The sequence below is a fragment of the Hirundo rustica genome, chromosome 14 (genome assembly GCF_015227805.2).
Source record: "Hirundo rustica isolate bHirRus1 chromosome 14, bHirRus1.pri.v3, whole genome shotgun sequence".
In the NCBI taxonomy this organism is placed as follows: domain Eukaryota; kingdom Metazoa; phylum Chordata; class Aves; order Passeriformes; family Hirundinidae; genus Hirundo; species Hirundo rustica.
In genome coordinates this window covers 4,457,590-4,473,440 of record NC_053463.1, presented here as the reverse complement: position 1 = coordinate 4,473,440, position 15,851 = coordinate 4,457,590, and the positions used below count along the sequence as shown (strand labels likewise).

Below are 15,851 nucleotides of genomic sequence, written 5' to 3'. Positions count from 1 at the left end.
CCAAACAATACAATGGATATTCAGGAATCTATGCACTTAATGCTTTTAACAATTATCCAGAGAAGACATTAATCGTCTTCCAAATAAAGATGGTGCTGCTCTTCCCTTCAGTCAACTCATATATTCAATCTCAGCGAGCCTCTCTCCCCTTGCTGGGTGAAGACAAACGAACTAAAAAACATGTAACAAACTTAATGCATTTTCATTTTGCTCCTGTCAGTTATGTCACTTTTGTTATAAAACATGCAGCTTAGATTTAGAGCCTTTCAGATAAAACATATGGATACCAAATAGGAAGCCAGCAGTCCACATTCAACAAAGAAACAGATGGGGACCCATCTGCCAAAATGCCTGGTGGAATACCTCAGGTTACAGAGAGGTAACAGCACAACATTAGTGATACTTGACCGTTTGAAGTTCTTTATTTTTCAGAAACTCCTCAGAACCATTACAAATATGACACCAGTCAGTTTAGTCCATGAATGCCAGGTATTATTCCAGACCTTCCAATGCAAGAAGCAGTCATACTCCTTCTGACCAATGATACAATCTTCATTATGTACAGTAGGATTTGAAATACATTTTCAGCTTTTCAAGTTCAGTTTCATAATTTATGTGGCAGATGTGCAAGGCAAACTGCACAGAAAGAGATAAGCCAAGAAAAACATCCTGATGGCCACAAATGAAATACAACTTGTGGGAGGAAGGAACTATAAAGCTATTTCCTGTGCCTTACAACTTCTAATCACAAAAGACTACCAAGTAAACAAAATAGCCCCAAATCCACCACACACACTGTCAAAAAGAACAGTGACTTTAAAAATTAAATTGCAGCCTGTTAGAGAAGTCAGACCTCTCACTTACAGAAACCAACATTTCACCTTACTGAAGTATTCCCTTTCAAAGTTTCCTCCTCTCAGAAGTTCCCAATTGCAAAATTCTATATCCTAAATGGTTTTGTAATTCCTTGCTACAGCTGAATTATTTTTTGCAGATGTCGGGAACATGAAGCAGGGGAACATCGCAGTTTTAAAGAGTATTTGTGCAAGGAACAAACACTTCCTCCCCCACTTGATTTAAGACTGATTTCACCTCTCCTACTGTAGATTCCCTGCAGTATGTCAATGTTAATATTTTCCTGCTCTTATATAAAACAGTCCCTTGTGGTTCATCCACAGATATGTGGCTGCTTTATGTGGAGGTAAATAACTTCTCAAACTCATGAAGAATTTTGCCTTGTTGGTAATACTGATTGTGGGTTTGTACCACCTCTATACAAAGTGTCCCTTCATTTAAAGTCCAGACTCATTTGTTTATTCACCCATTTTAATGGGAAGTTTTCATCCAAACACCCACCCTCACATTCTTCAGTTACCATCCCCTAAACTTCACCCATTATAGATGATCTTCTCTTCAAATGCATATTTCTACAATTCCATTTTTAAAGGCTTAATAGTGTTGTCATTTTATTATACTTAATTCAAAAAGCATTCCTTAAAAAGTAACTTATGAAAATAAACGCAACGTTCCATCAAGTAGAATGAATCAAAATATTTCCTTTTAACTTACATATAAAGAACACCATAATAATATTTCCACTGTTTTTCAGTATTAGTTTTTAGGTCACATTTTCAGTTGACATTAGAGGACAATTACACCTGAAGATTCTTGTGACAAATCCGATTAAACTCAATCATTAAAACCAATTTCACACACAAGTGGGAAAAAGCTGCCATTGAGGCCGCACTTGACACTTTGTTGGGACAGTCACACATTAAACAGCAACCCTGGTTTTGATTCAGATGTAACAACAATGCTGCTACTGCCCTGTGCAGCTTTTCAGCCTCCTTGCCTCTTCTGAGCTTCCATCTGGCACATCAGATTGGAGTCACCGCTTTGCAGCTCCCATTCCTGTGGATTTAATCTCTTTCAAAGTTCAACACACTATGGTCACACAACAGCAGCTGTATAGTCCAAAAGGAAGTGGACATATGAAATTGTGTAACCTTTTGTAACTGCAGAACTAAAGAGACCTCCAGATGCACATGACTCAATTTTCATGATTCAATTACTGTTGCTCCATCCTCACACTTATTTTGCTACTCTGCTCCTTACACTTAAGGCTTTTTCTTCTGTAATAATCAAGCTGCAACAATCTTAACTTTTTTTTTTTTTTACACTTAACTACATCTCATTATAGAATTCAGACTGCACTTTAACCTTCAAGAGTCAGCAAATGCCATCACGAATTTTCTGTCACGTGATTTATCTTTAATTTTTCCCTATTTGTGACCCAGTCAGGTAACACGACTCCTATTGGAAACAAGGGTTTGACCAAGTAGACAAAGCGTAAATTAAATTTAATCAAACCAACACTTCTGTAGAATGCTTTTTATATAAATAAAATACCAGCCTGGTTTCAGGTGTTCATAAGGTGTGGCCTAAGTCCTCCTCCAAATTAGTACAAGCGCTACTTCCTTCCTTGCATGCACACAGAATTGAGAGACCATATTCAAGCCCACAGTATTTTAAGAAATCTTCAACAGAGACTTTCATTGTACTCCCAGTCACTGAGTTTTCTAAGATTAAGGCACAATATTTTAATGTTGAGAGAGAAATATTTACAAGAAGGATAAGATCCTATCCTTCTTTCAAAACAACAAACAAAAAGGTAGAAGTTTTCAGAGGACAAGGAAGTTGTAGCCATGCTCAGCATGAGGCACCAGCGAGCTTTGAAGCTGTGCAACTTCAACTCACTTGTGTACCTCAGACTTCTTATTTCTGACCACAAAAAAATTTGAGTGACCTTGAATGGAGGCAAAAGATAGGGAGGAAATGAAAGAAACCAAACACCAACTGCACAGTAAAAATAATACTAACAGTACGTATGACATCCACACCCTCCCAACGTTCTGTAGTGACCTCTGCATATAAGAAATACCTCAAGTTTTCAGAATTTCAGAAGACGTGCCATTAGCACTTTAAGATGATCCCCAAAAGGTACCATTGCTTTCATAAGCCTCACTCACCCTCTAAAGCTCCTGCAATTCTGTACTCTTTGTAACCATTCACTTATGTGAAATGTGTTCACCAAAAAACTTCATACCAGAGTTTTCTGACACAACAAAGAGCTTGTAACAGTTCTAAGCTCACAGTAATGCACCAAGTGGCCAAGGAAATCTCCTGATGCCCTACATGCTTGAAGTGTATTAGCTGAATAGTTACAGGTAAGAGATTTTACTTGGAAAAGCAGTAACACTGCACCTGTGAACAGCACAGATCCATTCAGTGCAACTAATGACAATGAATTCTAAATAATCCAAACTTTCCCTATTCAAAGAGCTGTTTCAATTATTTGTCAGTTGTCAGAGTCTTTGGTGAGGACAGAAGAATGAACATGCAGTTATATGGAGTTTAATATTGCCAAAAACCACACACCCCAACATTAATGGCCCATGCTTAATGATCCTTGTAGTTTCAGCTATCCCTTCATTGCAAGCTGAGTACTATTAAAACATTGCCCTAATTCCAGATTTATTACAAATTAAGCATTACTCTAAACACATGCTTGCTGTTCCACCAGGGAGGGCTGATTAAAGTTTAAACAATGAAGGCACTGAAGCTTTTAACACACAAACTGATCATTCTCTGCTGCCACATCGCAGCTTTGGCACTGTGACATCCCAGGCACCCTTATACTTTGCAATATCAATCGCCTCCTGTGATCATTCTTGAGGAATAAACCGGAGAACAGGTAACTTCTCTAAGCCTGTAAGCACTTGTTACAAGTTCTTCTCTCATCAGATTCATGGTCCAAGTAGCAGGTGAAGCAAATAAACCAGAAAACCTTCAACTGCACTTTTAATATGGCCTTGTACCCTGGAAAATGTCCTAAGGCTGAGGCAGAAGCTGAACTGCACTTCTGAGCAGGAGAAAGGAAGAGGAAACAACAGCTTATACAAAATAATCAAATTGCAGGTTCATAAGGAGTTGTATTCCTTCATTTACACAAATGTCCTGCAGTAGAATTGCTAAGCAGGAGGTGTTCAGGAGGACTGAGAAACACTTGAGATCACTACCTTTATCCTGACTATTATAAAGCTTATTCTGCAGAATAAGCTAGCAGCACCCAAGATTTTACAGACAGCGACAAAATACAGTCCGCTTCCTGAACTTGCTCTGCCCTCAGGCCTTTAGTCCTGAACTGCCAGTTCCTAGGAATGGCACAGTTATTTAGTTTTCCAAGAGTAAATTAAAAAACAAAACAACTCGAACACTTTCCTACTTCAGATCCTTCATCCGTTAATAAACCTCAATTACCACATTTCTTCTGTGCTACAAGTTTATCCAAGAATAACAAGTAGTCACCATAATCCTAAATAGACTAAACTTGCTTAATACCAATTGTTTTTAGTAATTCTAATTTCCATGAAGGCAAGTGACAACCTAGCAGTCCTTCTGCTGCTGTATTAAGCAGCTGGACAAAGAAATTTTGGTTAATAGTTAATGACAAGGTGTTCTTCCAGAGCTATTCACAGCTGAGTATCCAAAAATGGGCATGAGCAGTAAGAACACACCATTCAGAATAAGTATTGCAATAGCAATGTCATATTAATGTTATTTCATTAAATGTTTCAGGTTGGTACCTCACATTAACTAAAAAGCATGGCTTGGCAAACAAAACCCCCACGAGTTCACAAACATGCACTTTGACAGAAAGCAAGTGTTCTTTTGTGAAAGGAGTCTGGTCAATTACAGACAAATTAACTTTCACATTTCCAAGCCATGTTTATTTGTGGAGGATAATGAAGTTTCCTCTCTTTTCATAGGTATCCCTTTGTTAAACTGGTTCCTCCAGGAGATCAAGTAACTTATGTCCTAAAAAGGTAACAGGAGCTGTTCCATTTGCCTCAGAGACCCAGTTTCTGGTTCCTGTCCACACAGAGGTGATAATTTCAAATGACACCCTGTATTTGCAACAAACAAATTTCACAATGGCTCAACGCAGGCACTATTTATTTATTTACTCACTAATGGTAAGATTACTGGATTTTTCTGAGCTAGTGTCTGCAGCTACAGGAGTTACAGTTACTGTGTAATTAATGAAAAAACAACACTGGCAGTCTAAAGCCTGAGACTGCACTTGCCAATTAGAAGTCTATTAGCACTACATTTTCGAGCTGTCTCCAGAAATGCAATCATCTGTTTGGTAGCAAGGAGAGCTAGAACACTGTGATAGAAGTTAACTCATTTAGACAATAAATACCTCTGAACAGAGAGTTTCCCCCCCACACTTTGCATGATCATACAGAGAAACAGTTTAAATAATTAAGTAATTGTCAAAACAAGGAATAATTAAAAGCAACAGCAATCTTTAAAATATCAGCTCTGTTTGTAGATGTAAGTTACCAAGACTAATTTATTTTTCAGAAGATGCATTCACCTACTGCAACTCCAATAAAATTATCTAGGGTTATCAAAAGCCTTTTTCTTCTCTTCACATCCCAGATGGTCTCAGAGAACATTTCAACTGAGTAGCCTTGTAGGATGCAAAACACAAAACACACACCTCCAAAAAATCACACAGGGAAGTATTTGTTTACTAAGTATAAAGTAATGTCTTGAGAGGAAACACTGAGCACAGTCTGTAACCTGCATTAGGATGATTCTAAACAGCTTGACAGGATGGGGAGAGTAACCACCAAGAAACACATTTATTGCTCTGACTCAGACTGGAGTAGAGAAAAAAAACCTCTCCCTAACTAACTCCCAATAGGTCTCATTATTATTACAACAGATTAAAAAAATGCAGGCCAGTCTCATTAAATAAGTTGAATATACACTAATATTTCTAATTGTATCCCAAATGAACCAGTTAATATCTATTAAGCATGCAGTCAATATTTAACTGGTGAGGACAGGACACACCCTTTGGATGAGGGGGAGGAAAAAGTACAACAGCTTTGACGTGGTTTCCTTATAACACATAGACACTGACAACATTGGTGCAATGGTACTTTCATTCTTAGCGGCAAACCAAACACCTCTAGAAAGATTACATCTATTCAAAGTAACACTCTACACAGAATACCCACTTCACCACTCTGATATAACCCAAATATATGCCACCAGTATTTCTATAAGAATAAACTGCAGAAACTGAACTGAAAGCTTCTCATGTGAAGATCTGGCGGATCCTGAGATCAATTCGAGCCTGAATCACTCAAAGCAACACCACACGAAAACACAAAACTGTATTTCAATTTATACCCTTTCTCAGAAGTTTGTGACCCAAGGGTAGAACCAAAATATTGATGCTTACCCCCCATCACAACAAAGACACCAAGGTAAGTAAGTAAAATAAGTAAAAATGTCTTATGGAATAAAGGCTCCCACAGCTGATCTTCCTGTCCTTTCCCCATCACCACAAGTGTTTGGTGGTGCCATGAGCAGCTATTTGTAAACCATGTGGCCAAATCAGTTATGAACCCTAAAACCATGGGGGCTTTTTTAGCTGTTGTCAGCAAGAGAGCACAAACAAATACTGAACCACACACCAGCAGCACAAGGAAGGCAAAGCAAGGGAATGGCCAGGTATAAAAAATGAGTTAGTTCTCTGTTAGTAGAAGAATAATCTGAGAGCTCTTCAACCTGCTTGTGAAATCACATGCTAAGGGTATTTTGCACTTAACTTGTACTTTGCCCCCAGCCACTTATTCTTGCCCAAATACCATTCCTTCCTTTATGCCAGCACAAATATTTGTGTGACCATGGAGTTAACTATACCAGGGAACCAATCCAGTGGAGAACTAAATTGGCAAAAACAACTGGTTAGTCAGAGATTCTCTCATCAAGCAGAAAGCCTGCAAGTGCCAGCAAAAGGGAGAGAAGTGTGCAGGCTGTGGCAGACGGGAGGCTGTGAAACCTCTTTCACCATCAGCCTACGCTTACACTGACTGTGAAACTACAAACTCCAACTTCATGGCTTGGGTTATGTTTTCTTATTGGTGAAAGTGCTGACTGTGTCTGAGATTTCAGGGCAACTACAAGGGGAGACTTCACCCTGTGTCCATTGTCCTGCACTTACATGAGAACTTTAAGGGTCCCTCTCCACTCCCTTCTCATCTCAACACAGCTTCTTCAAGTGTGCAACACAATTGTATGGCAAACAAGTTTAGGGGACTACTCTTACTCAAACCCAGATAATCTACAAAGTCCTTTTGGGAGACAAAGAGCTTCCATTTGGGTCACACAGCAACTCAAACGCCGTCATTAGATAGCACACAATGTAAGAATAAGTAATGAATACTCTTCCCAACCAGTACTGAAAAAATGCTCAACAGTACTCAGAGCAGCACAGCTTTCTGGAAAGAAGTAAGGTACCAACTTATAACAATTTCACATTACCTTACCTTAGCATATCTTAAAAAAAATCAGTACACCCCAATTAGAATCAGATCTTGTTCTGCAGAGAGGCAGGATAGAAGGACCATTTTGTTCTGGAGAGTTATGCTCCTCTACACAACTGGTTTTTCTAAAGAGGCTACCAAGAATCATTCAAGTTATAGCTGTGTAACAGCTCTTCATTCCAAACGGAACAGGTAAATAAAGCTCCTGCTCCAAACTGAAACACGACAGCAGCTGTCAATCCTTGTGTCTAACTGGGTCCATATTTGACCTGTATCAATAAGATCCAGATCACTACAAGGAGCTGGAAAAAGACCAACTGCAAATCTGACTACTTTATTCACTTGGTACATTTGCTACTAATTCATCTTTTCATTCTCTTGCCCTACATTAGTTTTGCCTTATGAATACAAAAAACTGAGATAAGTATTTAAACAAAGTTTGTTAAACAGCCAACTTTTAACAAAATGTTATGCTACTGTACATCTTTATATCAGTAAAAAAATTATTAAAGGGAACAGCTCTTCTCAAGGAGTTTCAATTTCCCACCCCTGTTCTTTAAATACTGTTTCAATTTAAATTCAGAGCACACAGTGGTGATTTGAAAGCTGAAATTTCTCATCAAGCACATGCCAGCAAAGTATTTAAAACATACTTGAAGCAATAGGTCAACAGGGAAGTCACACTCTGTATGTTGGGGATGAGTTCAAATTGGAATTCTTGTACTGACTTTGGACAAGCTGTACCCAAACTTCAGAATAAATCAATGAAAGATATTCCAAAAGTTCCAGAATGGAGCACACAATTCTCAATCATTACCTTTTTGTATTCTTAACCTACCATCCTGTGAAGCAATGTTTCACTAATTCTCCAATGGTTCATCTTTTAGAAAAAAATATAATTTTCATACAAATACAGAAAATCATTTAACTTGAAATTAACAGAGACATATATAAAAGAATCAGATCAGCATTTTAAGATTGTATTGTAGGACAAATGCAACACTTACAGTTGCACACTGAAATAGCAAAGCCTTAGGAGAGAGAGTAGTGTGCCCAATGCTTTGGAAGTAATTATAGCTTGTATATGAAATAATTATGCAAATCAGCTAATATTCTGTAATACACTAACTGGCAACACAACCATGAGGAACTAGCATAGAACTGAGTTAAGCACCTTGATCCTTTGGACCACAGGTGCACACAGTGATGTAGGTAAGGCTCTTATCTCTGACCAGTTTCACGCACTCCCCAAGCTCCTGCCCAGTCCTGCTTGGCAAGGACACGCAAGCTCTGCTTTAGAAACATTTCAAGAACTCAGAAGTTGTCACGCATGCATCACTTAGATTCACTGAAAATAGATAAAGCCAACACCTGAGCTACCCTTACACAACATAATACAGGCTATTGTCAGCTACCACAGGGTGTAAAATGGCAATACCACATTTGAAAGAGCACTAACAAAAGCACCACTTGCAGTGTGCTGATGAAACTGTGCTTGGCCACAACTACCTCATGGCAACTCTTAATAAATCCATCAGCTTGTCACATTTGCCTGTTTGATGGATTACTCCACCAGCTTGCCTGTTTGAATATTCAAACAAGAGAACACTGTACCTATGTATGTGAGGTAACAGAGCATAATACTTTCACAGATGCTTATCTCCCATACTCAATTACATGGCCCAAAGACTAGAACCCTTTTTCTTCCTTATTAACACCAGCAACTTTCTGGAAGTTTTTAAGGGAAGGAGGAAAGTCCTAAGAAGTAACTTGCTGTTACAAGTGCTTGGCAGATACAGCCTTGCCTGGCTGCAGAGCCAAATGCTACGTTCAAATCCAGGCCACCTCTGTATTGCCAAGACTTTCTTCTCTCTCCCAGCTCTTGGTAACCAGGCAGAGGACAAGCCCTTCCAGGGCTGAAGATAATCATCATCTTGCTTGTAATAATAATACAAAATGCTGTTCTTTAAGCAGTTATCAGGACACCTTTAGCAGCAATAGGAGAATAACTCAGGCAGTGAGGGTTGACTAACTGCCCCTCACATAAAACAGTTCACTGCCCTGAAGACCTTGCTTATGCAAACCAAAATAAATTTTAAATGCGGAGAAAACTAAATGATCCTGGGACTGAAGCAAAGGAGTTTCAGGAGATTCAGATAGCAATGGACAAACGTTAGACATTTACCCTTCTGCTGGCTATATTGTATGATGGATCATTTACAATAATACCTGCTATTACTGAACAAGCAAACAGCATTTCATTAAAGAGCTCAATAGTCTGGGTGGACAAATCCATGAACCACAAGAAAATCACCTGTAAATAAGAACAATTACAGGCACATTAAAAAGAGAAAGCAGTTAGGCTGGAGGAATGAAGCTAAGGATACATGGGTTCCTGCCTATTTCTGGGCAAACAGGAGCATTCTACAGGCGGAGATCAATCAAAAGTCAACGGTAAGGTCTGTAATTGTAGGGTAAATGACTGGGGTGCATTTATCACATTAGTATCCTGCAGACAGCATGAGGTAGCAGACAGCAACATAAGACTAGAAGTCAACAAATGCAGAATTTTAACTGTTACCAGCACAGTGTGACTTGGTTTACTTGACAGAATTGTCTTACTAGCCTCCCTCATCTGTGACCTGGGAGTGAAGTGCAAGGTCTCATTACATGCTTTAGGCTACAACAGCGAGAAATTGCAATGACAACAGAAGCAGTAATTCACTCTATTTACCAATAATTTACCCTCTTCTTTACAGATTGTACCATTAGAAGCACTAAAGAAAACATGCTGTTTATCAACCAGAACTTCTCCCCTACCTAGTTCTATTGGAGCTCATGACAACAGCTCCTTTTAATCCTTCCTTTTCCCCAAACACTAAAAATCCTTTCTCTTTGCATAGATGTAGCATCAGGATAAATAACAGAGGACCCAAGTGCTTACCTCTACAATAAACTTTAAGGTGTTATTATGCTTCCCTATTACGATCAATTTCAAACAAGACTATTTGCTCTCCATTTAAAAAGAAATTAAACTATTACATACTGAGGCAATTCATCAAGCTTGTGACGTGCTCTGCAACACTTCACCTCCCACTCTACAACACAAGGGAGTGCAAACATGTTCCTGCTGGGCCACTAGAAAGGTGTGGCTAAGAGCAGCACTAGCAAAGCATTTAGAGCCCAGCTAGGTGGACAAAACTGAACTGGAAGGAGCATGGAACAAAACAGGACAATGGCAACTGCCAACTCTTATTAGTGGCAAGAAATTGACAGACTCTCTCCTTTAATTTTTAAGTAAAAGTAAGTGATGACCACCTCACTCAACTGAACTAATGCAAATGAACACCTGGGTAATGCTGCCCTAACTACATTCAGAGCTGCCACCTTCATCCCTTTTATCATGAGATTATTTCTTATCCTTTGATGTGTGGAATGGTGCTCTCTCACATTATGGTCATGCACACAGATGATCACAAAAGCTAAGAATGGTAAAGGAATTTTAAAGAAAGTGGCTGTAAAGTCTCACCACACTGTTACAGAGGCAGCAATCTGATCTCAGTGGGTCCAAAGGTCTTCCAGCCTGCCTGCTGCATGTCTTACATATGTGTGACAGAAACCAGGCAGCAAAAATGTTAAAGTCTCATGCAGCTCACAAGCAGTAAATGCAACACTTGGCCTCAAGTTTTCCCACAACTGCAGGATCGTTTCAGAGCAGGCATGGGGTAACCTGAACCTTCTGCTACGGCCGGCACCACAATATCTGGGACTGCTCTCACAAGAGCATCCAGAGACAAAGCTGCAGATCCCTTGCTGCAGCAGAGCAGTGGGAGAGAGAGAGACCAGACTCCTTCCCACCTGCCAAATGCTCCCGCAGCTCACACTCCCACCAGCAGCGAGTGTGCGACATGTGCCTCTGCTCTGTCGCAGGAACTGGCCAGCTCCTGCCTGGAATGCTGAGGCAACACAGTTACAACTGCAGCCCTCACCTAAGCCTATGACAAAAGAGAACGAACAAGAAATCTCTGACATTGCCTCAGGAGTGACTCAGAACTGCCACCTGACTCACCAACTTTGCACCAAGCACCACGCTGGCCTTGAGCCATCAGAAACCTCCGGCATTTAAACAGAGTTCACTGTCCTGGAGCCAACGAGCTGAGCACAGAGGGCTGTATTTATTTTCAAACTGTTTTAGTTTACTTTCCAATTCAGTTTTGAATTACTGGGGAAAAAGAACCCATACAAGTGAACATAAAAGTGAAAAGCTGCCTTATTAAGTTAATTTATTCATATAATAATATGAAATAGAATTTACTCCAGAAGAAATAAAGAGTATGTAGATCTGCACCTTCTAAACTATAAACTAACCAGAAATTCAATATAATTTCGCACACTTGAACGCTTGAACACACTGCAGAGTACCCATTAAGAAACTGGAGGGTGGAAGAATTTTGACAGTTATTTTGAAATTGCAAGAATAAACCTTATGACAAGCAGATTTTACTAGGTATAGACAGATTTTATTAATTATTTGATTTAAACTGCAACCTTATTCACAATGCCCAGCCAGAAACAAGGTATTACTGTTCAGTCAAACCTAATCAAGGTGCTTAATATTTAAGGGAGGGAGTTGCACTGGCATTGAAAAGCAGTAAAGTTAACAAAGGGCAGAACAAGACATGTAACAAAAGGATTCCACCACATGCTAGAACAGTAAATCTAATACTCTACCACAGAGCCTTCCTCCTAAACTTCCAGTACAGTAAGACTACCACTCAGTACCTAAAATAACTGTCTCATGCACAACAGGATGCAAATCCACGCTTTGGAGTTACAAGAAAATGCTAACATAAAAATAAGAGGTGATTGTGGTGTGAAGAGAATTACAAAGCAGAATTTACCTGATGAACTTCATTGTCCAATTCCAACCACACCAAAGAAATATAGAGACCAAATACTTCAAAAATACTAAATATGAATTCGAATTTCTCGTATGTATTTTGCAGTTTCTAGCTTATTATTTGGTTTTAAGACTTTGATGAATGTTAACAGGTCACCACTTTTACCTGGGTTCTTGTACTTAAAATAACCCACAGCTATTTATCATCACTTACAGACCCCTCACACATTGAAGTATCTGAGAATTGTGTAAGAAAAGTCCTGCATGTCGAAATAGCTGACCTAACTAAGTTCTCAGCCACTGAAGCACAAATAAGGATAAAAAAAAACAAACCCCAGATGAGTAAATTGAAACTCTAAGATAAGTATCAGCTGAATATGGAACCAAGATGCAGAGCTCAAAACCACTACCAAAGCTATCAAGGTTTGAACTAGGAAAACTTCAAGCTATTTGCACATTTTCAAAATCCTCATATAATCATATCACCTTCTTAAGGAAAGAAGGGCAGTTTCTTGTTAAAGTTCAGTATGCTGCTGCCACAGCATCAGCTGTTATTTATGAGGCAGATTATATCATTTAGCTTCCTCTGCAGAGAATTTGGTAAGTCATGGCCTTAAGACAGAAGACATTATGACAAATCTGCACCACACACAATAGGACTATTGATCCTGATGTCTCTAAATACTATTTACTCTGCAGGCTCCACTTTCCTCCTGCCTCTCCTCCCCCCCTCTTTTTTTTTTTTTAAATAAACAATCTACTTTATTTGGATAATGTTACTCCCAGAAAACTGAAGTTTATTCAAATAAATATTTTTTTATTATTGGAAATGTTCACTTCTTGCACCTGTTCTGGAAATAGAATGTCTTTTCCAAATCAGATTTTGATGAACTGTTGGACTTAATAACTTATATCCTCAGAAGTAAACATTTTAAAAATAGTGACAGTGATCATTAATCCTACAGACAAAAAGTACACAAGTAAAACTTAGGAAAAACTTTATGTCCCTGAAAGGTCCTGGAACTCAAGTCAGGGTTGTACTCTTAAATACCTCATCTGCCACATTATTAAAACTACTTTACCCAGGGTTGACTTTGGATACAAGAAGCTGTAAGAACTAAATAACTTCCTCAGAAAAAGACTTAATCACAGTGGCTTTTAAATGCCATCCAAATCTTGGCCTAGAAAAGTCTCAGACCAGTACACAGCACCATGAGCGAAGCAGTTGATTATCACGAATAAGCTGACACTTCTCTTTAGTTTGCCATCTTTGCGCCTATACCTCACACAGGCCCCTTTAAAAACTTTTTGGAGAAATAAAAATTCAAAAAAAGTTTAAAACAGAACCTCACTTTTGAAAGACTTTTGACTTGTAAGGGCAGCTATAACTGTTTGTCATTAATATCATCTGGTATATACCCATCTACAGTCCTTCAGCCAGTTATTCCTCTTAGCATTCCACAATTCATACAACACAGAATGGTTTGGATTGAAAAGAAACTTCAGGGAGATCTAGCCCAACCCCCTGCCATGAGCAGAGACATCTTCAGCTCAGAATTACTGGGGCTGTAAGGGAGTTCTTGAGATCAATGAGTCCAACCCCCTACTAAAGCAGGTACAACTGGAGCAGGTTGCACAGGATCACATCCAGCCAGGTCTTGAATATTTCCAGAGAAGGAAACTCCACAACCTCTCTGGACAGACTGTTCCAGAGCTCTGTCACCCTGAAAGTGAAGAAGCTTTTCCTCATATTCAGACAGAACTTCTGTGTTTCAGTTTATGCCCACTGCCCCCTGTCCCGTCACTGGGCACCACCAAAAGAGTGATGGAGAAGTGCTCCAAGCTTTCCCCTACAGACGTGTAATTTGAGGAAACAAAACAACTTCTGCTAAATTCTCCACCGTATCAAAGTTCTGTCATGCCAAAAATGAAGGAGCGGCTGACACACGCAATAACGTCATGCTCTCCATCTGCAACACAGCGATTACGATAACCAAGTCCATAGTCATGTTTTCAGTGGGAGGAGGCTCTATTCAAGGAAACAAATTTGTAAATATCTGAGCTATTTAAATGTGTAAGGGATGTGAATGGGCATCTCAGTACTCTGCCACACTCCACCTCTGAACGGCCGGGGTAGTGAGTCAATGGCAACTGTAGGCAAACCTGTCCTTAGGAAGGAGGGAAACACTTTAGAGAGCATGTGGCGACTTGGGAAGCTCTGTGAAAACGTGCAGGTGATTCTTTACCCCCCCGCTCCTGCTCTGAGAGACTTGTCTGTTCCCCCTCAGGGGCCTAAGGGCCACGTTGGGAGCCAATCCAGCAGAGACACATTCCAAGGGCTCGAACACCAAACCGGGCACCTACAGCCCGGGACCCTCGCACAGGAGGGGGCACCCAGAGCTAAAGCCCTGATCGCCAAGGGCTGGAAGGGCCCAGATGCGCCCGAGAGGGGCGGGAAAGCAGCCAGCCATAATGGAAAGGCCACAGACCACCTGAAAAACAACCCCTGCCTCCCTGCAGCCCATGAGGGGCCACAAAGACAAGCCGGGAGGACGCCCAGGGGCCACCCTGGGCAGTCACTGGGGGGACAGGGACGGAAGCAGGGAGAGACAACAGGGCCGGGGTTAGCCGGGCACAGAGGGGGTGTGAGGCCGCCACCTCAGCAGGGGAGGGGCCGCGGCCATGTTGGGGGGGGCGGGGGGAGCGCGGGCCGTGCTGAGGGGCCACGGCAGAGCCGCCCCCGGCCCCCCGCGCGCGCCCCGCCGTACTCACGCCTTGTCCACCAGCTCCCGCACTTTCCACATGTTCAGCATAGCACCGACCGCCCGGAGACCCGCCCGGCCCCGCTCCCTCCGCCGCCGGCCCCAGGAGGCCCCGCTCGCCGCGCTCCGGCCGCCGCCGCCGCCTCCGCCGAGCCAGGGACGCGGCGCCGCTCCCGGAAATGAAGATTCGGGCAGCCGCGCGGGCTGTTGGGAGATAGAGTCCTGAGGGGGGGGGGGGGGGGGGCAGGCGCGGAACCTGCGGGGCACCGCGGGGGCTGCCGGGAGTGGTAGTTCGCGGCTGTGCGCGCGGGGCCTGCCGGGAGCGGGTCTGAGGGGCGGGGGTGAAGCTGATGGGAGTGGGGTGAGGCTCTGCCGGCTGTGTCCTCGGGGCTTCAGGAGGGCTCTCACAGTGAGGGGGCACCGAGGGGTTGTGCACAGTGAGGGGGCACCGAGGGGTTGTGCCCGTGTGGGGAGCACGGAGAGCGCTGCTCAAACCGGCCCTGAAACCTCCCTCACACCCCTGCAGCATGCAGCCTGCATCCGCAGCCCGGCGAGGCACAGGGTGGAAAAAGGCTGTGAAATAGTTGGTTAAAGTCAAAACACTGGCGTAAAACCCACGTCGGGCCAGAGTGTGGTTGTATACTTTTAGCGCGAGGAGCTCGTTTTAGAGCAGCATTCTGTCCTTACGGCCGTCCATCTGCTCATCATGGTGTACGGTCTGGAACGAATTGCCACTGGAATTTCCAGATCCCCAAGACACAGATTTCAGAAAGGAATGGC

The 15,851-nt window shown here is 41.6% G+C and overlaps 1 protein-coding gene across 1 annotated transcript in view; it reads right to left on the bottom strand.

Moving 5' to 3' along the window:
- Window positions 1-15,193, bottom strand: part of CLINT1 (clathrin interactor 1) — a 45,193-nt gene extending 30,000 nt beyond the window's left edge. The window contains exon 1 of the mRNA XM_040078387.1: window positions 15,082-15,193. Within this exon, the coding sequence (XP_039934321.1) occupies window positions 15,082-15,122 (41 nt within the window). The 5' untranslated portion in view covers window positions 15,123-15,193. The remainder of the gene's footprint in view (window positions 1-15,081) is intronic.
- Between the last annotated feature and the right edge of the window lie 658 nt (window positions 15,194-15,851).